The 23,090-nt window shown below is 28.5% G+C and overlaps 1 protein-coding gene across 1 annotated transcript; it reads right to left on the reverse strand.

Moving 5' to 3' along the window:
- Positions 1–857: 857 nt before the first annotated feature.
- On the reverse strand, positions 858–21,512 carry LOC107450067 (ALG6 alpha-1,3-glucosyltransferase garnysstan). Its single transcript, XM_016065773.3, has 14 exons — positions 21,136–21,512; positions 16,318–16,402; positions 14,938–15,027; positions 14,760–14,848; positions 13,683–13,765; positions 13,504–13,568; positions 12,261–12,443; positions 11,968–12,103; positions 9,019–9,104; positions 7,348–7,432; positions 6,215–6,285; positions 6,009–6,077; positions 4,258–4,399; positions 858–2,842 (listed from the first exon to the last, which is right to left on the reverse strand). The coding sequence occupies exons 1-14, from the start codon at positions 21,224–21,226 to the stop codon at positions 2,630–2,632; spliced, it is 1,488 nt and encodes a 495-aa protein (XP_015921259.1). The 5' UTR covers positions 21,227–21,512; the 3' UTR covers positions 858–2,629.
- Positions 21,513–23,090: the final 1,578 nt, after the last annotated feature.

Consider the following 23,090-nt stretch of genomic DNA (forward strand, 5'->3'; position numbering starts at 1 on the left):
GTTTAAAAGATAATTCGCTCTAAAAATGATATTTTTATTTCAATTTTTTAAAGAATACCATAATTTTTAAAGAACACAATAAAAATTTTTATATTTTAATAAAATATGACTGATTGGGGACTTTTTTACAAATTCAGATGGCGGAGCACCATGAAATGGGGGGGGGGGGGGTNGGGGGGGGGGGGGTTCCATTTTAAAAATTAGATTTTTCGGCGACCTAAATCCATGACATTCCGTGAACTTTTCAAAAAAATAGTTAAAATCATGACATTCCATGTGCACGGATACCCTGTATATTATATAAACACAATGAGTTACATAAATATATTAACAAACAGAAACATATCATATAAATATATTAACAAACAGAACTCACAATGTGTTTAAACAAAATGCTAGAATAATTTTAATAAAAAGCATTGTACTTCGTTGTAACTTATACTAAGACTGTCTAAAAAGAGCATCACATGCACCTTGCACAGCTCAAAAAATTGCTAAAAAATAATTAGTTTATTATGAATTAAAAAAAACAATAAGCATACATGTGATTGGTCAGAAACAAACAAAAAAATTGAAATTTATTAATGACACTTCAATTGTTTATTTAATGAGCAGGTTGATGATTATAAAACTAATTTTAAAATAATGTCAATAAAAATCAAAATGCGTAAGAGCAACCATCATGAATAGAAATTGCATTGGCAGATTTGCATTTAAATCAAGTGAATATGAAGCATAATGTGAAATCAGTTTAATACTAATAAAAACGATTTGTGGTATGTGCTTCGTTAATCTTGTTACTGTTTCTACAAATTGCAAGAAGAAATTAATAACTCAAATTTATATAAATTTGTTTATGTGACTTGTAAATAGTGTTCATACAAATCATGATGCGGAATTCGTAAATAATACATACAACAGGTTGAATCAAGTATTGAAAAAATTCATCTGATTATTAAATTATTTCAAACATTTTGTACAAAAATAACAATGTTAATATTCTTGAAAATTACTAGCATTTTATTTTAAAACACTTGGTACATAAAACATAAGACTCAGTAAAAATTTCAGTAATTATATATATAATTATATAAATAAAAGTATAATTTAAGGCATTGCATACAATTTAGCAGGCACTAAAGCACTATATATAAAATTCATTTATTTTAATACATCTTCATTGCAATAAATTATGGCATAAATAATTTACTTTCAGCAACAAGAAATAAACTTTTAACAGCAATACAATTTAGCAGGCACTAAAGCACTATATATCTATATTTAAAATTCATTTATTTTAATACCTCTTCATTGCAATAAATTATGGCATAAATAATTCATTTTCAGCAACATGCAATAAACTTTTAACAGCAATATTAAATTTCTACACAATAGCACCAAGCAAATGTATAAATATAAAAAATATATGACGTTTTTCAGAAAATAATATATGATATCAAAAAAGGCAAATCGGTGGATATCTTTACAACCTTCTATAAAATACTTCTAGTACTTACTAACAAAAAATCAATTTTATCTTAAAATACTGATATCATGTAGATAGGAGATTCTAGACATAAACACTAAATTAGAGATATTTGAATGAGTCTGGCAAAGGTAACCTTAAACATATTACAACAGCATAAATTTCATGACAAAGTATTGAATTTTTCAAACAATTACAATGCTACTAAAAATCTTTTAACGCTCTATAAAAAACCAATATGACAAAAAATTGCACTTATTCACATATAATAGTTTTTGATCTTTTATAGAAGTAACACAATATGCACAAACTCAAATTTTAAAGAATGAAAAATAATTTATTAAATATTACACAAATGAAAAAGAAAAAAAAAATAAACATTATGATGATTTGAAGTGGAATAATTTTTAATTTCATCTAATCAAATTTACAGTCCTGAATCTTTGGATAATATAAATTGTGATGATTTGAAATGCAATAATTTTTCATTTCAAACCGATTATCCGATATGACAAAAAATTGCACTTATTCACATATAATAGTTTTTGATCTTTTATAGAAGCAACACAATATGCACAAACTCAAATCTTAAAGAATGAAAAATAATTTATTAAATTTTACACAAATGAAAAAAAAAAACAAATCTTTATGGTGATTTGAAGTGGAATAATTTTTAATTTCATCTAATCAAATTTACGGTTCCGAATCTTTGGATAATATAAATTGTGATGATTTGAAGTGCAATAAATTTTAATTTCATGTAATCAAACTTACGGTCCCGAATCTTTGGATAGTATAAATTGTGATGATTTGAAGTGCAATAATTTTTAATTTCATCTAATCAAATTTACGGTCCCAAATCTTTGGATAGTATAAATTGTGATGATTTGAAGTGCAATAGTTTTTTATTTTATCTAATCAAATTACGGTCTCGAATTTTTGGATAATATAAATTGTGATGATTTGAAGTGCAATAATTTTTAATTTCATCTAATCAAATTTACGGTCCCAAATCTTTGGATAGTATAAATTGTGATGATTTGAAGTGCAATAGTTTTTTATTTTATCTAATGAAATTACGGTCCCGAATCTTTGGATAATATAAATTGTGATGATTTGAAGTGCAATAATTTTTAATTTCATCTAATCAAATTTACGGTCCCGAATCTTTGGATAATATAAATCATATGGTTTCTCAGTAAATTGCAAATAGTTGAAGTACAGTAAAAACCCAATAAAATGTACTCCTGAATAAACGCAATTCAGTAAGACATGAAGATGAGGATATCTGGCAGGCTGCTTCACAGAGTACATGGCAAACACCAGTATTGCACTTCCGAAAATGGATACCAGGAACTACAAGGAAAAAATAAAGATACATTAAAATTGTGACAAGAAAAAATTCTAAACAAGTAGAGCAGTAACAGAGAAAAAAATAGCTACTAAATACGTACGTACTTTATCTAAAAGAGCATTTTGTTGACCATCTAATGTAACTGGAAATAAGATAAACGCACAATGGAATGAAAAATCCAAATAGTCACTAGCAGAGATGGAAATTCATTTACTGTCGCAGGACATAAATAGCGTGCATACAGGAATGTACAACGAGGATCGTGTAGACCAGGGGTGTAAAAAATTTTTGATATTTTTTTAACAAAGAAAACAATTTGCTTGATTTCATTTAATTTATGAAAAAAATAGCATATGTGTTAAAAATAATGAAAATAAAATAAACTGAAATAGTAATAATGTTTTTTTTAAAGGAACAATTTATTTTACAATAAAAATTTTATAGCAATTTTTTTAAATTTCTAACCTTTTCCCCAGGGATGTCTGAATTTCCCCTGAACCTTATTAATGCGATTCTGCACCCTTGGTGCAGACACATAGCGATGAAAAAAATTGAATGTGAATTTACACCAAACTAAACTAAACATAACAATGGAAGGTTTAATCTCGTAAAATAATAAAAAGCAGCAGCAAAAAAAAAGAAGAAAAAAAGAAAAAAAAAAGAGTAACAGCAATAAAAGAGTATTTATACTTCCAAGTACATTTACATCTTAGAAATATCAAAACCAAAAGCTATGTGCTTGAATATAAAATGAAACCAATAAAATAGATGTAAAATATGGAGTCTAATATGTAGTAAATCACTTCACTATCAAATGACACATATTATAATATCACTAAGTACTGCAAAAAGTACACATGAAAACAAAGGTAAAATCATGATACGATCTCCTCAGCAGATTGGATGAATGAATGCTCCTCGGCAGATAGGAGTGCTCTGCTGAGGAGCATTCATTTTCCCGGTTCTGGCATAAAAACAGTGAACCAACATATTGAGCATTTCTCAAAGAAATTGTTTATTTCTCAACTGTTCAATGCTATTTTGTTTTCATATTTCCAGCAAATTTAATAACGGAATATATTGTTATTTAATTGCATTTGTATGAATATTAATATCAATAGAAGCTCAAACAAATTGTTTTAAGACTAATAAGCACTGTCTATCTCTAAAACTTCCCATATACCCTTTCCCTTTCTAGGTTAAATTATCTCTAGGTTAAGTTATCTCTAGGATTAAAGAATCTTTAGGAAGTTCTAGAGATTCTTTTCCTAGTGAATACTCAGGTCAAATATTACATCATTCAGACAAGTGGTTTTTTTTCTTTTCCATAGCTCTTTAAAAATTCGACTTTGTATAGCATCCTGCAAATAAAACATAAATATAACATTTTTCAGTATCATTCTAATATTTTACTTACGCTCAGACTAGCAATGGTTGATTTTTGGCTCTTGAAAGAAAGAAGTAAATCCTCGTATGCTCGTATGGCACCAATAAGGAATAGGATACTTAAAGCTATGAATGGCACTATCAAGCCATCTTTGGCAAGGAGAGGAACTAGACTGAAAAGAAAAAAAAAACTTTTTTAAAGGTATGGATAGATAGAAAAGCAAATAAATATCCAGTTTAAAATAAAGAAATAATTAAAAGTTATGAAATGTAATTAATATTGATTTAGAAGAGTGTTTGTATGAAAAAGCTGTATATAAATCAATGAAAGTATTAATTTGGAATGAAAAGCAAAAATGAAAATAATAATTATTATAAACACAGCCATTTGAAAAATAAAGACATGCAAAAATAAAAGATGTTATGTAAATGTATGTAAACTAGAGTGCAATTCTTGTTTATATACATTTTCACTACGCACAATTACCAGTAGGTTGAGCAGTGCACATCCTGCAGGTAAATATGCATAAATGTAGTTCCTGAATAATCACCATGCCAGTCTTAGTAGTCAAGAGTGTAGTGGGGCTGGGATGTACCAGCAGAATGTTGTAGTACTTTTTTGCTAGATGGGACATGTTCCAAGAAAAACATTCGAGTATTTTTTAAAGAATATTGCTCGAAAATAAAGTAAAAATGTTATACTTATTATAAATATTTAAACAAGGAAGAAAAACACTATTAAAATCAAGGAAATCATCACTCAGGATAATAGTGCTGAAAACAAAAACAGTTTAAGTTTTATTATAAATATTGAATGTGTTTTTAATAAATATGGTTAAACTCCTCCTTGTTTCTGCCAGCAATCAAAGAAACTTTTTTTTATTCCTTTCCAGTCTTGCCTCCTCAATAGTGATTCGTAGATTATGGATTGCGTCAGAATATTATCCTAGTTTATATATTGATTTGACACCCTAAATGTGTATAATTCTCTCACTTCTGGAATTTTATCATTATGGTGGACATTACAAAATACCAAGTATGTTTGGCTATGAGAAAATTTCTGAATGCATATGACAATTGCAGAATTTAATCCTTTTCCAAAATTATAATCCATATTTGGTGGAGACAAAACATGTAAACAGTGTCTAAATTTAAATGTCTCTTTTGGCCTCCTTTAATCCATTCCTGGCAAACTGTGTTTTAGGGAAATTTTTTTAGCACTGCAACACTATTGTAACCTAAAACTAACTGAAAAAACTTTTTTTAATTTTCTTAAACCAAAAACAGATATCTAGTTCAAATATTTTATTTAAAACTGAAAAGTGTAAGGAACATTAGTAACAGTCAAGAATTTTGGAAGATGCAATAAAAAAAATTATAAGATAAATTCTTCCATCTCATAATTATGATTATGACCTTTCATCTTAATGATTATGACCTACAACACATGTGTATGGGTAAATAAAAAAGTAAACAACAAAAATTAAGGACTGAATCAAATCCATAAATATTATAGGGTCAATACCAATTCTATAGGTATATTACATTACTATTCACTCTTAACAAAGTGTGAACATTTTCCCAGAATAATGCTTCATCTAAAAAAAGGCAACACATTCACAAAAAAAGTGTAATTTGGAAACAAATTAACACCATTTAAATAGTGCTTGTTAAAAAAAAAATTACACTATTTATTAGATTGAATTATATATATTCAATCAGACTTCGGAAGAATTTTTTTTTGTCTGAAATTAAATATGAAATGCACATATACAACTATACCTATATGTTGATATGTATGCAAACCAGGTACAAAGCAATGGATGATCTTCAAATAACAGCATGACAGGCCTGCAAAAATAGTAAAATCAGTTCAATATTTAAATTTAGCATAAAGTACGTAATTAGTTTTTGATATGTCTACGGTGTTTAAATTATTAAAAGAAATGAAATATTGCAAAGGAAAATAAAAATGTAAAGAAACGTACAATGCAGGGAATAAGATACTTTTCTCATGAACTTGGTAAGAAAATAAGAAAAATGTCAAGGAACTATTGACCTGTAAAAATGAAAACAAATATTTTTGTAAAAAATAAACTAAAACATAACTATAAAACTCAAATAATATTAGTAATCAACGAAAAATCAAAAATAACACGATTCACCCATAAAAAGAGACCTAATGATGAATATAAAAAAATACATCAATTCATTTATGTCAATAGTAAATATTCAATTATACAAGCTCATCACTGAAAATGGAACATCAAATATATGAATAATGGATATTATGCTCAATCATAAATTTCGCAACAGCATAAGTAATTTATGAGACAAATAATTTTGGGTAATTTTATCACATTTATGATGAACATGAAACAATGTTATCTCGTAGCGTTTTCAGAAGGGCGGCTGGCTTGCTTGCCCTTCCTTCGATCCCTGTAAATGCACCCTAATTGCTCTTTTTGTGAAAATAAGCCACCATCCCTTAAAAACACTGCCTTTTTATTTCTTCAGGAAAAGGTTGTTTTCTTAACCAATTGTCTTAATAAAAAACTTGCTTCTGATTAATTTAGTTATTATTATTTAACTTTAATTTTTAATTTAATTTCTTCACTTTAGTAAGTTTTTTCTTATTTTGTCAAGTTATATTAGCTAAAGTTCACATGATATTCAACATCAGAGATATTCACATGAGATTTTTTTCTTTCAATAATTTGAATTAAATATTTGAAGATATAAGACTGTAGGTACTTCGTTAACAAGTAAATTGAATTGCACATAATTGAGAAGTTATTCTTTTAGAAAAAGCAAATTAAGAGATAATTATTATTCATTTTTGTTTTTCAATTTACATATTAATTGCTATCATCAAATAAGCATTAGCAGCATTAAAAATATAAAACGCTAAGATTTTTCCAAATCTTTAACCTTCTTTATTTCTAAACAGAATATCACAATGTACTGTAATGAGTTATATAGTATTTTTGTAGAGTATTATTAGTGAATAGATCTTAAGTGATACATTTCAAATATACATAAATGTAACATTTATAACAAATATATATTTTTAAGAAAAGATCATAAATAAACACCTATTTTCGTAAGAATTAATACTTACTAAAGCAAGTCTAAATGTATGCATCTTAGGATTCTTTAATAGATTTACGCAGGAAGGCAAAACAACTAACAACGTAGAAAGTGCACTGTGGACGAAAAAAGACGTTTTAATAAAAAAATTTGTTTTTCAATGATAGAATCTGGGTTATCATAATAGGGAAAAGAAAAAAATAGAAAATTTCTCAAAAAATCAATATCTTTTTTAGGACAGTAAGTATGTAATACGGCAATTGAAAATAAAGAAACATAATGATATATAAGCCAAGTTCAGATAAATCGTAAATTAAGATGTTGATTTTATAAATTGCACCATTGATCTTGATATGTAATTCGTATTTCAAGGGGATTAAAACTGAATTGAAAGAATGAAATATTGATCAATTAATGATAAAGGATAAAGAATTTGCAGATTATTAGCAAGAAATTCAAATAAATAAGCATAAAGATATTATTTCTTTTAAAATTTACTCGCACTTTTGTTTTAGATACCTGTGCTCTTTACATACTTTTTTGAATAAACCATTTGCACAAAGCAGAATCAAATTCTGAATCTTGAACTGATTTCAGCAATATTTTAAGTTGATTTCTTTTATTTGTATTCTAAGTCATAAATATATTTAAATAATAATAGTTATAAATATATCAATGATATTAAAGGTTTTGTAAATCTTTTTTTTTCCGATTCCATTCACTCTGCGTAGTTATATTTTTCTTGCATAGTTATAACACAACACACTTTTTTTTTAGCGGAAGAGACCATGATGGTCAAACTAAAATACCCTAGAAATAGTAAAAAAACAGATTAAACAATTTAAATTACAACTTTCAAATTTCTTTTATAGCAAAACCAGCTTTATCAACAAAAAAACATTTTTTTATAACTGATGTTACAATCTTAAGAAAGAAAAAAATTATGAAAGAGTGAAAAAAAAAATTCATTTTGAAATTAACAATTTCAGTTTGGTTGTTAAAACTGCACTGGTGCTACACCATTGGGTTATTTGGAAAATAAAAACTTTATTGCTAAAGATTTAATTAATATATGTAATAGATTACACAATGGACTACAATAAAAAAAACTAATATTGCAATAAATAATAAAAATGAAATAAACAGTAGATCGCAAAAGACTTATCTACAAAGATTTGAATTTAGCGATGTTGAATAATTTAAAGTGAACGTATGATATACATAAACTAAAAGTCTAAGTAAAAGAAGATTTTATGTAGTAGTCATATTATCTCAGAAATCAGAAAATGTATAAAAGAATTGATTTATGATAGCAGTAACATTAAATCAATTATTAAAAATGTGTTGTTTCAAGTTTGCTATGTTAGAATAAAAGTGTAATCTTAAGAAAAGTTTTAAGTCAGTAATAAAATAATATTTTTTTATAGACCCATGCATTTTATTTGAATATTAAGGACAAATTATTCTGGAAAATTTTGTTAATTAGCACATTTCATTAAAACACAAAAACTCTCAAATGTATTAAATAAAAATAATTAACTACTTTACTTACCATTTAATATAACATATTTGCGTGTTTAAATGCTTGTTTTTGTTCCTTACTAATTAAGTTAATTTTTTTAAATCTATAGTTATTCTTTATGTATATAAGGTTCACTTAAAAACAACAAAAATTGTAAGTAAGAACAATAAAGTAAATTACCTAAGAACAGCAAGTTTAGAAGATGGGAAAACTTCCTTCAGTTTTACCAATACTGATAACATGTACCAAAAATTAGCCACTTTGTCCTAGATTTTTTAAAAAAAAGGAAAGTTATTGAAAAAAAAAGTACATTTTGAATCTATTATGAATATTAAATGTAAGTTAATGATAAGTTAATTTAAGGAAATAAAAAACTTGTTTAGTTTCCAAATTCTCAAAATATGTTTACTTTTCACACCTAAATAATTTTTGAAGCTAATGAAGTTATTTCATTATAAAATATGTCGGTCCGCTTCACTTTCTTGGGATTATTTATTTCACCACTGCTACTGTCTACTTTTGTACTTTTCACTTACAATATATATACTATAAATATATATCATCACCTTCAACCTAAGTCTACTTTTGTACTTTTCACTTATGTTATATCGCTGGGCTTTGCTTTAAAAGCCAGACATCATAATGTATGTGATGTGAATGTATAATCAAGTATTTTGGAAATGAAGAAAAACTATGTATTATATTAGGATATTAAATCTCTGGAAGCAGGTTAAGGTATTATTTCAACCTGGAGCAGGTAATGTTTGTTTTCCCTAAATCCCTTTCATTAATTATTTATTCCCTGTTTTCAAGTTCTCTTTTTCCCGCTCTGACGTATGAGCGAACCACCAATAGGTAGTAGCTATAGCTGTGACGAAATAATGTCGTCATCGAACCTGTGCAGCGTGGACGGTGTGGCGCGCGATCTACGAAGGGAGAGTTTGTTTTTTTTCTCTCTCGTAGCTTCCCGAGGTGATGGTCGTGACTGGCGCCTGTAGGGTCCGAATCAAGTTAACGCGGCGGGACGGACGCGTCCCTATCTCCCGATGGACATCACGATAAGTTTTCCTATTTCTTTTCATATTGCTTCGTTTAACGCTAAATTTAAATAAACTAATTTATTTTTTTTTATTTATTAAATCCGTAGGATCCTATCAAATAAGTAATTCTAATAATTAAACTTAACTTCGTGGTAGCTGTGCCACGTGCTCGCGCTAATTTAACTTAATATGAAATGAAAACTTAATATTTTTTTTTATCTTTCCCTGCTCCAGAGAATCTTTTTTTATTGTATTAAAATGATTAGTAATGATTTTCATTGTCATGTTTAAATTAGAATGTTAAACCACATGAGGAATGTTATACTTAATTGTTTTAGAATGTTAAACCACATGAGGAATGTTATACTTAATTGTTTGAGCTGAACATGATTAATATGATTTTCAATAAATATTGTAATTTTATATAAACTTAACTCTCATTTATTAGCAGTTATTAATTGATTCACTTTAGGCAGTTATTGTGATTTTAGTAGCTTTTAGTTATATATTTGAATATTTTCCTGACAGGCTCGAACCTGATTTTAGATTAGCTTAAATAATTTATTTGGAGGAAAATGCTTGAATTACTTTGATTGCATAAAAATAATAAAATATTAAATCAAGATAAATAATTTTATTAAGAAATCTAAGCCTAGATGCAATTAGATTTAAGTATTAGTGAAGCACGTGTCGATCCACACGTGTTGATTTAGACTTGAACTAGAATAGTAAATTGTTAATTCTAATTTTTTCTTAATTAATTTCATAATTAAATTAATGAAACGGTTCGATAGTGATGAGTAATTATCAAGGAATATTAATTATTTTTCTCCACTAACTAGTTATTCAAATTCACAACGCAATTCAAATTAATGAGAGACACATTTTTAGGTACTGTTATATGTCTCCAGAAAGAAATATAACACTTACAATATATATACTATAAATATATATCATCACCTTCAACAATTTTTGAATCCACTGCAGGATGAAGGTCGGTCTACTCCAAACTTTTCCATGAAATTTGATCTGCTGTTTGAGCTTTTAAATTTACACTAGCTGCTTTTCTAATTTCATTAAACCTTGTGTTGTGGTGGTTTTATTGATTGTATATCACGAGGATACCATACCAAGATATTGCAAGCTCAGCAATTGTTTGCCTTTTAAATTAGATTGAAAACCAATTCCTAAATTAAGCATTTAATTCTCTTGAATAAATTAAAAACTTTTATTTGTTAGTTTATTTGTGTAACTTTTTTCATAGTTGCTTTAAGCATCTTGTATGGATCTGCTAGCGAGAATCGAAAAGTTTGCTTCACACATAATTATTGATAATGCTGAGCAATTAAAAACTTTTTTTTTTCAGGCAGAGTGGCCATCACTGGCTGCGTAGGGACCGAGGGTGTGCGGTATTGGTCCTAGTTAAACTGTACTGTAAAGTTACCTAGTTAACTGCTACCATAAAGTGCTCGACTCCGCACGCAGGTCGTCGGGCTACCAAAGCGGGGGTGCCATCCCCTCTGCAGAAGATCAAAATTGTGATGGCATGTCTTCGGATCATCCTCCGGGATGTTTCCCAGACTGTCGCCAATAGCCCATTGTGCAGCTCTAGTGCGACGTAAATTAACAACAACAGACAGAGTGGCATGTTATATTCCAGTTTAAGTATGATATTATTTTGGTAAAAGTATTACAAATTATTTAAAAAATTTTTTTGTTAGCTTCATGCAAGATGTTGTTATTCATTGTTTATTCTTATTTGTAGTTCGGTTCTTTTCTAATTTCTGCTTCGTTAATTTTAATTTTTTTTCCACAAAAAAATCCTTATTTTGGTTTTAGAAATTGCATTTTAAGTCCTATTTATCTGGTTATTTTTTCGTGTTTTTTAGGGCTGTTCAAGTATTTTTTGTCAATTTTTTTACTTAAATTTAGTGATTGATATAAATAGTTAAATAAGCTTCATTAGCAAATACTTTTTGAAACAAAGAAAAAAATTAAATATTGAGATCATATTTTATTTGCTAATTAAAAAAAAAAACCTATTACATAACAGTTACAAAAGTGGAAACATATCGTAAACTTAACATACTTCATAAATGCCTCTGTCGAGTGGAAATATTCGTTGTATGACAGCTGAAGTACTTTCCAAGCTCATCAGAAATGGAAACCAACACACAGCTGTTGTCACTATGACAACCGAGCTCAGTCGAATTAGTTTTTTAATTCTGAAATATTAAAATTATTAGAAATGAAATTGCTGGTATTTAATCAATTTCTGGACAAAGACATAGCTATTTCTCTAAATGGAGATTAAAATTTCCATATAACTATTTTTTTTCACTTCAGAAAAAAAATTGAGCTATGAAATTATATTATGCTTACCTTTCTTTAAAAGGGAGTTGTAAGCATCTGCCTAGTAAGTAGCAGAAAAAGGGAAGTGCATAATAGAGAGACATCTGCTTATAATGTAATGCGAGAGTAAAGAAAGCTGCCCCAACTAAATCATATCTCCACATTAAAAACAGAATTGCTGTGGCAGTAAATCCCAAGCTAACAGAGTTGTATCTAGATAAATGTTAAGAAATATATCATGAAAAATGCTAACTAGAATTGTTATAGTGTTGTTAATTTACTTTACTAAGGAATCTGAAAGTTTTTCAATTATTAGCAATGCACACATGAAGTGGGTTAGGAATTATCATTATTTTAAGTTAATTCACAGGACAAATTGAAAACTCACCATGATGAAAAAATTTTGAGATTGTACATGAATATGTAAATAATGCTTATGAAAATTTATGTTTCAGTACATAAGTAAATTAAAACTTATAAAAAACTAATTATTAATCAAGAAAAACAACATAATGTTAAAATTATTTATGTCTTCCTGTTGATTAACGCAACACTGCATTTTTTAAAAATTTCTCAAGCATCAGCTTGGATTTTTCTCGGCTTATGCTTAAAGATCTTGCATCTTCAGAAACAAAGTGCTTTGTTTGTGAAATATTGCAATCTCAGTTAGTCAAAAATATTTTATTTAAATAAGATTACTTTAAATAAATAAACATCAGAAATATAGCTATTAAAACTACATCAATTTATATAATAGTTGAAAATGTTGCAACAATAAACAAAGAAAGAACAGTGGGAAATCAGAAAAAAAAAAATCTGAACTAAGTCTTAAATAAAGAGGTCTTTGCAATCTGCTTATTTTTCTTGTCAAGGATAATGCCAGTTTTTGTTAAAGAGAAAACAAACAAGTACTAAATCAGCAAAACTGGTATGTATAAATTTACTTAATCACTATTAATTGATTCTCAACTATGCAAATTATCCATTAAAAAAATATAACCTAGCACATAATTGCTGTCATCTTATATAAAGATATTAATTTAATTTATTACATCTCAAAGAAATTAATGATTATTATTTGAAGAAAGAATTTTATTTAAAAAGAAAAAAAAAGTCATGTGAAAAATCTAGAAAACCAAATAATTCAGAGAGTTAAGAAATAAACTTGCTACTTAGTTGATTTTTATTAAACAATAAATTATTATTAGAAATAATGGAAACAAAGAGTCAAGCAGCTAAAGTAAAAATGAAATGGGAGAGATTAAAAGGATACTGAAAATGTCCATGATCGATAAGTATTAGTCCAGGATATAAAAGGCACAGTCCAACCAGAATAGCCTAAAAAATAACAAAAATATATAGAAGACAATTAAGAAACACAAAACAGAAACTAAGTATTTCATTCATAATGAATTGAATACTAAGAGTAAATAAAATTGTAAAACTGCTTACTTTATCCCTTAGATTATGAGGTTGCCTTATTGTAATCCAGTAGAATATTATAGGAAGATAAAATAGAAGATCAGCAGCCAAAACTAAAAGAATTTCAACAACAAAATGGTAAACAGAGTACATACTAGAAAAATAAACTTAAATTATAATTAAAAAATAAGATGACTAACAAAAACACATTTGAAATAACAATGGCAAATTTAAATTTAACCGACTATTTAATTTACTATTAACCATTTCATTCCTTATTAATATTATTACTGAATTTTATTATTCATTCGAAAAGCTATAATTCTACTATAAAAATTATCAAAAATCTGATGCTTCAATAGCAAAATTTTCATTAAAAATAATTGAGAGTTCTTCATTATATTTTGATTTAATTTCTGAAAACTTATCAATTATATTCGTTGTCATATTAAGTACTTTAGCTTTAGACTTAGAGACATTTTCAGCAATATACCAACCGGGGCTCGAAATTATCGGTGGTCTAACAGTAAAGGCTAGGACCTATTTGATAAGGTTATTTGTCTAGGATCATCATAATATATTTATCAGGGGTTCCAAGCAATCAATATAAAAGTTAGGCAAGCTGTCTAAGACTATTTAAAAAAAAAAACATGACGAATGAAAACTTTGAAAAATATCATAAAGCTACAAAATAAAAAATTCAAGAACGAAATCTGTATTGTCAAGGAATTCAATGTCCTCATCTGTTGAGTTTCACAAAAAATCATCTTTAATCCTATTCAAATAATTTGAATCCACCTTTTGCCAATACTTAAATTTTCAAAAATTCTATACTTGGTTTTATTAGCGATCAATTATGGGTTGACTTATACAATGGGATACACGGAAATCGAGCATTTTTTAAAATTTTATTTGGCTCTTTCCAACAATTTGTGAATCCGTACTTACCTTGTTCTTTTGTTAACAAACCGAACATAAAAATTTCTTCCAGAAATTAGACGAGAATTTTTATTTAATGAAATAATAAAAAGGACTATTTTTTAACAAACAATTAATTCATTATTTTCTTCAGAATATAAAGAGTAAATAACACTAATATAAACTCACCAGTGGACCTCATGAATATTTTATGATAATAACCCTCATATCCTCTGGAACTATTTAATGCAACCCAATCAGGATTTATCCATCTAGCACTAGTAGTAAAATAAATAGATAATATTTCATTTTTGTTTGATTCACATAGAAGAATGACAGTTAAAAACCATCAGAAATTAATACTTACACATAACCACAAAGCATACTATGATAGGCTGTTAAAGGTGGATAATCTAATCCCCAATATTGCAAATCATTATTGGAAGAATTTTTGTACCTATAAGATAACAAATCATTCATGAATTCAATTAATAGGATAAAAGTTCAAGTTCTTTTCATTAAACAAAAAATTTATTATTAGTACTTAAAGGACTAACAACAAACACAACACACAATTACCGAATAAGCTGAATTGATGTTTATCATAAAAAATATTATGTTTAAATTACAGTAAATTATGTACAATTTATAAATGTTTTAAACTATTTATTAAATTTATGAAAAACTATCTGAAATATCTTGCATCTTTTATAGATAGTACCTATGTAAAAAATTGATCCATAGTGGTTCCCGCTTAGTGGAAAAAACAGTTCCGAAAGAAACACCAGACCAAGAGGAAGAAACTCTATTTCGAAAATAAATATCAAATATTAAAATAATTTTTTATACAGTTTATAAATGCTTAAAAAATTATTTTAATATTTGTTTACTATTAATCACTAATTTACTACTAATTACTAATTAATTTTTATAACTAAATACTGTTAAGAGTTAAGTATGAAATAATCAAAACAATTCGTAAATAGATGATACAGACATTTTAAAATTCTCAGGTTTCCCATTTAGTTTTTAAAAAAAAATTCCCAGACTTCTCCAGGTATACTAGGAAAATTTCAATGAAAATCCAGACCATATTTTATCCATAACATGCAAGTTTTAATCAGAAAACTTTGATTTTTTTAAATTTACAATGTAAAATATTAAATTTTATGACCAAAAACATATAATAGAATGAGAACTGAAACATGGAAAAGCTTCACTAAAAAGTGGAATTTTATAAAATAATTGTAATAGATGCTAATATTATTTAACTCGAATCTCAATAACTGATTACTGTTACTGACAATTCTAAGACTGGTTATTTTCCAGGTATGATAAAGGAATTTTCTAGGTTTTCTCTAAAAAATTGCAATTTTCCCTGCTTTTTAGAGTTAAAACAAAATTTCCTGAAAATTCTAGATTTTCCCTGTTCTCCAAGATTCATGGTAGCATTTATTCTGTATAAAAATTAAATAAATAATATGAAAATGGGCATATTTTGTTAAAAAGATATTGTGAAAACTTTTTGATACTACATTAAATTTAAATTATTCTTATGATACTTATTGATAAACAATTATATTAGTTATTTTTAGTTTCTTCCAATGTCCTCAATACAATTGTTTTTTTCTTAACTAAACACCAAACCTTGTTTTAATTAGGATTAAACATTCTTAAGTGACCAAAATATTTAAAATAAATTATATGCGTACATTCATAATTAATATTTCTTGAAAGGTATACTAACCATTCTTGTACAGGAAGATTCACGGTTATTTCCATCCAATGTCTCTGTGCCTCATAATCACCATACATGGGTGGTTTACCAGACCCTGCAAAAATGGAAAATTACAAATAAAATTTATATACATATATATTAAAATTAATAGATAATTAAAAGACTTTAAGATTAAAAAAAAAAGTCTAAATTTAAAAGCAATCATGTCACTGATTTTTTTTGGGAGCCAAGATCTGTGGCAGAATAATCTCCAAGTCTTGGTAACTTCTCGGCACCATGAGAAATTGAAAGAAAAGAATCACAGAAGGCACCAACTACCCATAGACAAACATCTACAAGTTTTTCTTTTTTAAAAATATTTACGAGTTTAAAATTCATTTGGCACCTGGGCGATTGTAGTTGTTAACAACAAATTGTGACACAGAAATATCTTCCTTTTATTTGTTCAAGAGAATCAAAGTATATTAGTATTTTCATGAAATATAACAAATAGTGTTTTATCCAGTGGCGAATATAAGTTAAAATTTTGGAGGGGGCCCAACATTTAATTTTATTTTTAGTTTAAAAAAAACTTAAGTGTTGGAACTAAACAATCTCGTTATCATTTTTTTTATGCTTTCAGTTTATAAACTATGAGTAAACAAAATTGAACGTAACAGATTTTATTTGGATTGACGACTGTACATACATATATATATATATATTTATATATAAGAAGTTTGTCTTTTTAAGTAAAATTTACAAAACAAAGTTCAGATTTCTTGGTACACTTGCAAACTTATCAAGTACTTCTTCATCGCTTATTTTAACGTCTCTATGGATGGAAAGTAATGCAAGTCCATTAAGTCTATTTTCCGAAGTGGTGTTTCTTAAGTAAGACTTCAGTCTTCTTAAACTTGAGAAGCTTCTTTCCACAGTCGCAACAGAAACAGGTAGAACTGCTAGTAATTTTAAAAGAATATAAATGTTAGGGAAGAAAGTCTTGTCACATTTTTCTAAACAACAAATTGCTGTTTTGGGAAGATCTTCAGATTTATCCCGACTCCACTTTTCTCTCCATAACATAAATTCACTTTTCACGATCTCTTTATGGGACAAATCGTCTTCGTAGAAATTGAAAGCAGCTTCCAGAGAACTGAAATCTGTTTTTATACAAAATTCTGGAAGTATGTGTTGTAAGGATGCAACTGTTTCCTTGTGAGATTGAAAGCGTTCCTTTAGGGAATTACAAAAATCGTCAAGGTAAGGTACATAAACAATTCGTCGATAGTACTCTTCCTTTGTGCTGTAAGGGACGTTGTTGCGGGCTGTTTGAAGACGACAAATTCTTGGAATCTCTTCTTTAATGTCGAGTTTTTCAGCAAATTCCTTTACTTCAACATACAGGGTTTTAAAGTTGTCTTCAGCATTTGCCCTTTGCTTCGATAGCAGATCTAAGACGCTTGTAACATTTGCCATGGCTTGAGAAAGATCTATGTTTCTTTTTTGAAGCGTCTCGGATAAGTTATGTGTAGTTGACAGCATGCGGCTCAAAAGAAAAAGATTGACAAGAAATTGAAATTGACTGATAGAACTACCTAGAGCATGTGCCTTAGGTGCTGAGTCACTTGATTCTTCTTCTATTTTCAAAAGAGAGAGAATGATTGGTTCTAAAATATCTTTAAACAAAAACACAGAGTCGTGCCTATCCACCCATCGTGTTTCACAGAGTGAAATAAGTTTCTTTTTTTTCTGTTCAGGACAGCAGTCAGATATCGTCGATTTCAGTATTTCAGTTCTTTTGGCTGACTTGTGGAAAAATCCGCAGACTTCTTTGATAACGCCCATGCAATTTCTTATAGAAGGGATGTTACTTGCATCTGACAAACACAAATTTAGACTATGTGATGAACAATGTGTATACAAGGCCAGTGGAAGTTTTTCTCTGATAAAAGCTTGTACCCCTCTGAATTGCCCTCTCATCGCGGAAGCACCGTCGTATCCTTGACCTCTCATTTTCTTTAAGTCAAATCCTAAACTTGACAAGGTCTCCAACACTGTGTTAGCTAAGCCTGCACCAGTAACGTCATGAACGGGGACGAAAGTTAAAAAATCTTCTCTAATTTCGTATGATTGGTCTTCAACATACCGTACGCAAAGAGAAAACTGCTCTACTTGGCTAATGTCAGTGGTTTCATCTGCTAAAATGGAATAAAAAATAGACTTCCTGACATTTGTCACAATTTGAGATTGGATTAAATGACCAAACGTGTCAATGATTTCGTTTTGTATAAAAGAACTGGTGTACATACTCTTCCCACCACTGTTCATTAATTGATCTTTAAGGTCTTTATCTCCACTGTTAGCTCGGTATCTCAGCAATGATCGAAAATTTCCGTCATTTTTTTCGGGTTCTTCTAGGCCTATTCGTCCACCATCACGATGACCTCTCACTGCTATTTGTTGCCTTCCACAAAATCTTATAGTTTGTATAATAGGAATCAATCTTTTTCTGTTTTTTTCAATATCCAATTTTCTTTGAGAATTGACTTGATTGATAACACTGTCAGCTTTTTTTTTACAATGGATTTTGTGTCTTCAGCAATCAAAACTGATGTTTTATGATAAATGCAATTTTCATGTTTACGAAATATTTCCTTGGCTTTTTTCAAATTATTAAATGCCCGTGTTACTAATGCCCCTGTTACTTGATGATCTCCTTTTCCTACAGTATTGGAAGGTGAAAATATTACGCAATATTTACAAAAAGATCCGGATTTTTCTTCAGAATAAGCTAACCACTCAAATTCTTCTAACCATTTCATTTGAAAAGTTCTAGTATGGGTTGAAGTAGAACAACTGGAATTAGAAGGAAATTTGTATGCAGGTTGTGGTTTCCAAACATTTTCTACAAGCGAAATTTTTTCTTCATTTGTTAACGAACGAACGGAATCGTTTTGACAATAGTTTCCAATATCATAGATATTTCTTTTTACCTGGTTGAAGTCCTCTGTAAGTGGGGCTGGATGTGGATCAACCGTACCAATACCTTCGAAACCAGAAGAAACATTCTTAGTAGCACAGCCAACTTCAGTACTGTCGCTAATAGACTTATTTACAATCTGTTTTTTTGCAAAAAAATTTATAATAGAAGCTTGTCTCTTCATTATGAATGCAATTGACTTAACAACAAATGTTTCCCGCTTATATAGATTGAGTTAGAGCGCATGAATTCGAGAAGCTTTGATTTCTGGAACAGTCTAAAATCTTCGAAAAGGAACCTATTCAAAATCTCGATTGGGTCTTCAAAATAGGCCACGCCTTCATTGTACGCCTTCATTTTAGATTTACGATACTCTTAGCGCCATCTATACTTTTTTTCGGAAACTATTTGCTAGCAAAGCCATCCGAATATCAACTAACTATACGTGTATATATATAATTTTTTTCCTTCGGATTTCGGGAGGGGCCCTGGCCCCCTCGGCACCCCCCATATATACGCCCCTGGTTTTATCAGCAATGAGTAACTTTATATCACGGAAACAATGCACATTAGTATGATGGGCTGATATATAAAAGGGGAGAAAGGGAAGATTTCTGTATCGAGATCTGTTGCAAAATAATCGCGAAGTCTTGGCAACATCTAGAAAGCAGGCTACGAGAAACATAAAATAACATCACAGAAGGGTACGAACTCTAAGAATATAACTCATAGTCGTACTTTTCTGTCAGTAAGGCGTGAACAAAAAGTCACCAAATATTTTAGATCTTCACCTACTATTTTTTTAGCACATAAAATATCCCCTCCATAAAAATTTAATAAATAAAAAAATAGTTCAATTACTTGGTGCCTGGCTAATCGAAAAGTACCCTCATAGCACTCCTAAGTAAAGCTCCACATATTTTTCTGAAAACATGTGAAAATTCTTAAAATATGAAGTTCATAATAAATTTATATCTATCTTATATCTATATTAATAGCAGCCGATCAGGATACGAAAATGTCCTGGAGTTGGCTCTAGAGATCATGGTATGTAAATATCCCTACTCTCGAACCAACTCTAAGGGTACCTGTCTGGTCAAACCTCTGAAAATTTTTTTAAAAAAATAATGCAAGTTCTATTTAGCACCTCGGGGAATGTAGTGTGTATAACAGATCATGATACGGATATATTCCCAAAAAACAACTATAATACGACAAATAAAATACTATAAACTACTATAGATACTATAATTACTATAAAAGACAAATAAATAATTATATACTCAGAAGATAGAGCGCTTGCCTCCCAATGAAGTTACCCAGGTTCGAACCCCAGCCCTGGCTGGGGAAATACGAATTTTGCACCCGGCTCACAGTGCAGATGTAAAATATCCTCAGTGGTAGACGGATCATGGGTTTGAGTTCCCTTACCATCACACTTATCTTGGAACGTTCTTTTCCATGTAATGCAAAGGAAGTTAAGTTTCTTTAGAAAAGTTGAAGACGAATTTTCCCCCAATACTTAATCCTTCTAGTTCCCTTGTCTTCCGGATTTCGCTCAAAATTACAAGGCTGCGGAGTAGGATACTGGCAAATGTAAACTCAAAATCGGGTAGGATGTTCAACGACGGTGATAAAATATAATATAAATAACCGATAGGAATAGGATAACCGATACATTAGATGTTTGTATAAGTAAAATTCGACAATAGTAAATAAATAAGAATTATAATAGTAGCTTACCATATTTGCATTGTAATTTTATGAAATTTAATAAAATTAAGAAGAAAATGAAAAACATATCAACTTTCGTCGAACAGGTATTGATGCATGGAAATGTAAAAGAGTACCGAAATCATATTTACCTGAATATGAGAAGCGAGATACAGCCCACCGTAAAATTAACGATAGAAGAAGTCCAAAATGTAGCATGTCGTCTATTCCAGCTATTAGCATACTACAAAAATATCAACAGCCGCTTTTGAGGAGACTGTCCTATGGGGGGTATGTTTACAAAACATACAAAATATCACGTATGCATAATGTTATGATTGTATTCAACTAAATGTAAAATACAGTTTCCATCTAAATAATGTAGGATTTATTATTAGCTAAATACTACTAATTTACAATAAAATTCTATAATTTAACTTTACAATTCCTATGTAAAATCATAACAAAGAAAATAAACAAATACCGAACGATGAGTGTTTCTTAACGGCTTTCCCGAAATTAAAAGTATAGTGCTGCCATCTACTAATGATAAATATAATAAATTATATCGTTCCCTACTGTTAATAAGGGAGTGGGTAGATTGTGCTTTTTGCAAAGAAATAAAAAATGGTAAAAAAGTTAAAGTAAAAATAAGGAACAAATTATTAATAAAGGCTAGGCCATCTTATCAATCGAGTTCAGAACTAATTTACGAATAAGGATACATAATCTTTAATTAATAAGAAATAATAATTTTTTAAATTATTATTTTTTATTTAATCACCTAAAGCCAAGATCGATTAATTGGATACTAATTCAAAATTAAAAATAACCTTAGTCTAAAAAAATTAATAAAAAAAATTTAAAAATTTTTTGCTTCTGATCATTTTACACAAAATTGTACTTTCTACAAATTTAATTTCTGACCCAGGGAAAGTTTGAAAATTCTGAGCCAAGAAAGGCTGAAACATCATAGAAACTCAATTCATCTAGTTTGATTTAACCGCTTAACCCGGTCGACGCAGAATTTTTATTAAACATATTATTCATACTTTTTATATTGTATTAATTTAGGTCAAAATAAATGCAAAACAATAATTTATGGTTATAAAATACATAGAAAATCATAGAAAAAAAAATCTTTATTTATAAAATTATTATAAAAATTTATCTAAAAATAATTTCCAAGCAAAAAAAAATTGATATTTATTAAATATTTTTTAAAAATTTAATTTAATAATATTCGAAAATAGCTTGAAATAAACGCCTTAAACAAAACCAAATCTTCCAAAAAAGACCAGGTATTGTGTCCGTTTTCATAGCTTAGAATATTATTAGCATTAACAAATTAGCATATTAAGGACGACTTTTCAAAATTGTTACTTAGATCGGCAAACTCCGATCTCAAGAATAATCTTAAGATCAAAAGTTTCTTCAGTTTTCTTTTTCTTTTCCGTATTGTACTTGCTACCAGGGCCCTATTTTCGCATGAATGGTAAATGACCAGGGCCCCACATTATATGTGGGGCCATTTGTGGGCCTTTATTTTATATGTAAAATAAAGGCCCACAAATGCATAAAATTAAATTTTACTTATTTTAAGAAGATTATCAATATTTTACCGAATCTTTTTGGGAAATTAAATCACAAGTAATATGTTTTATTTTAAAATGCGTAGCTTAAATTTTATTTCCTTCTCCATTATATTTACAGACGAAGATGCCTTTTATCAAATTAGAAACAATACAGTTTTCACTAAATGAATGAGTACCAATCTTGTTCATTGATTAAGTTGTTCTGCAATAAGGAAATAGTTTAAGACACTTATTATTAAATATATTTTGCTTGTGCTACTCGTATTATTTTCTTCGTTTAATATCGAACAAATTAATTATTTCTATAATAGTCAGAATTCTAATGTTGAAGGAACGATAACAGTATGTTTATATTTGTATGGTGTACTATTGTATGGTTCAGCCTAGAACTTTTTATTAAAGTTTCAGCAATGTATATGAATGATACTATTGCCATATCCAAAATTTCTAAGAGCGTATGATTTGCTTACTTCGAACACGCACATGCGAAGGAAAAGATATTTATTAAAAAA

This window comes from Parasteatoda tepidariorum, chromosome 4 (assembly GCF_043381705.1).
Source record: "Parasteatoda tepidariorum isolate YZ-2023 chromosome 4, CAS_Ptep_4.0, whole genome shotgun sequence".
In the NCBI taxonomy this organism is placed as follows: Eukaryota; Metazoa; Arthropoda; class Arachnida; order Araneae; family Theridiidae; genus Parasteatoda; species Parasteatoda tepidariorum.

Bases quoted from the DNA above. Each gene is read 5' to 3' on its own strand.
- LOC107450067 (XM_016065773.3), bottom strand. From the start codon at position 21,226: ATGCTAATAGCTGGAATAGACGACATGCTACATTTTGGACTTCTTCTA. The intron at 13,766-14,759 runs GTGAGTTTATAT...AAATTCTTTTAG, and splicing joins AATATTCATGAGGTCCACTG to TTTTGGCTGCTGATCTTCTA. The intron at 7,433-9,018 runs GTAATTTACTTT...TTTCGTCCACAG, and splicing joins TCTAAACTTGCTGTTCTTAG to TGCACTTTCTACGTTGTTAG.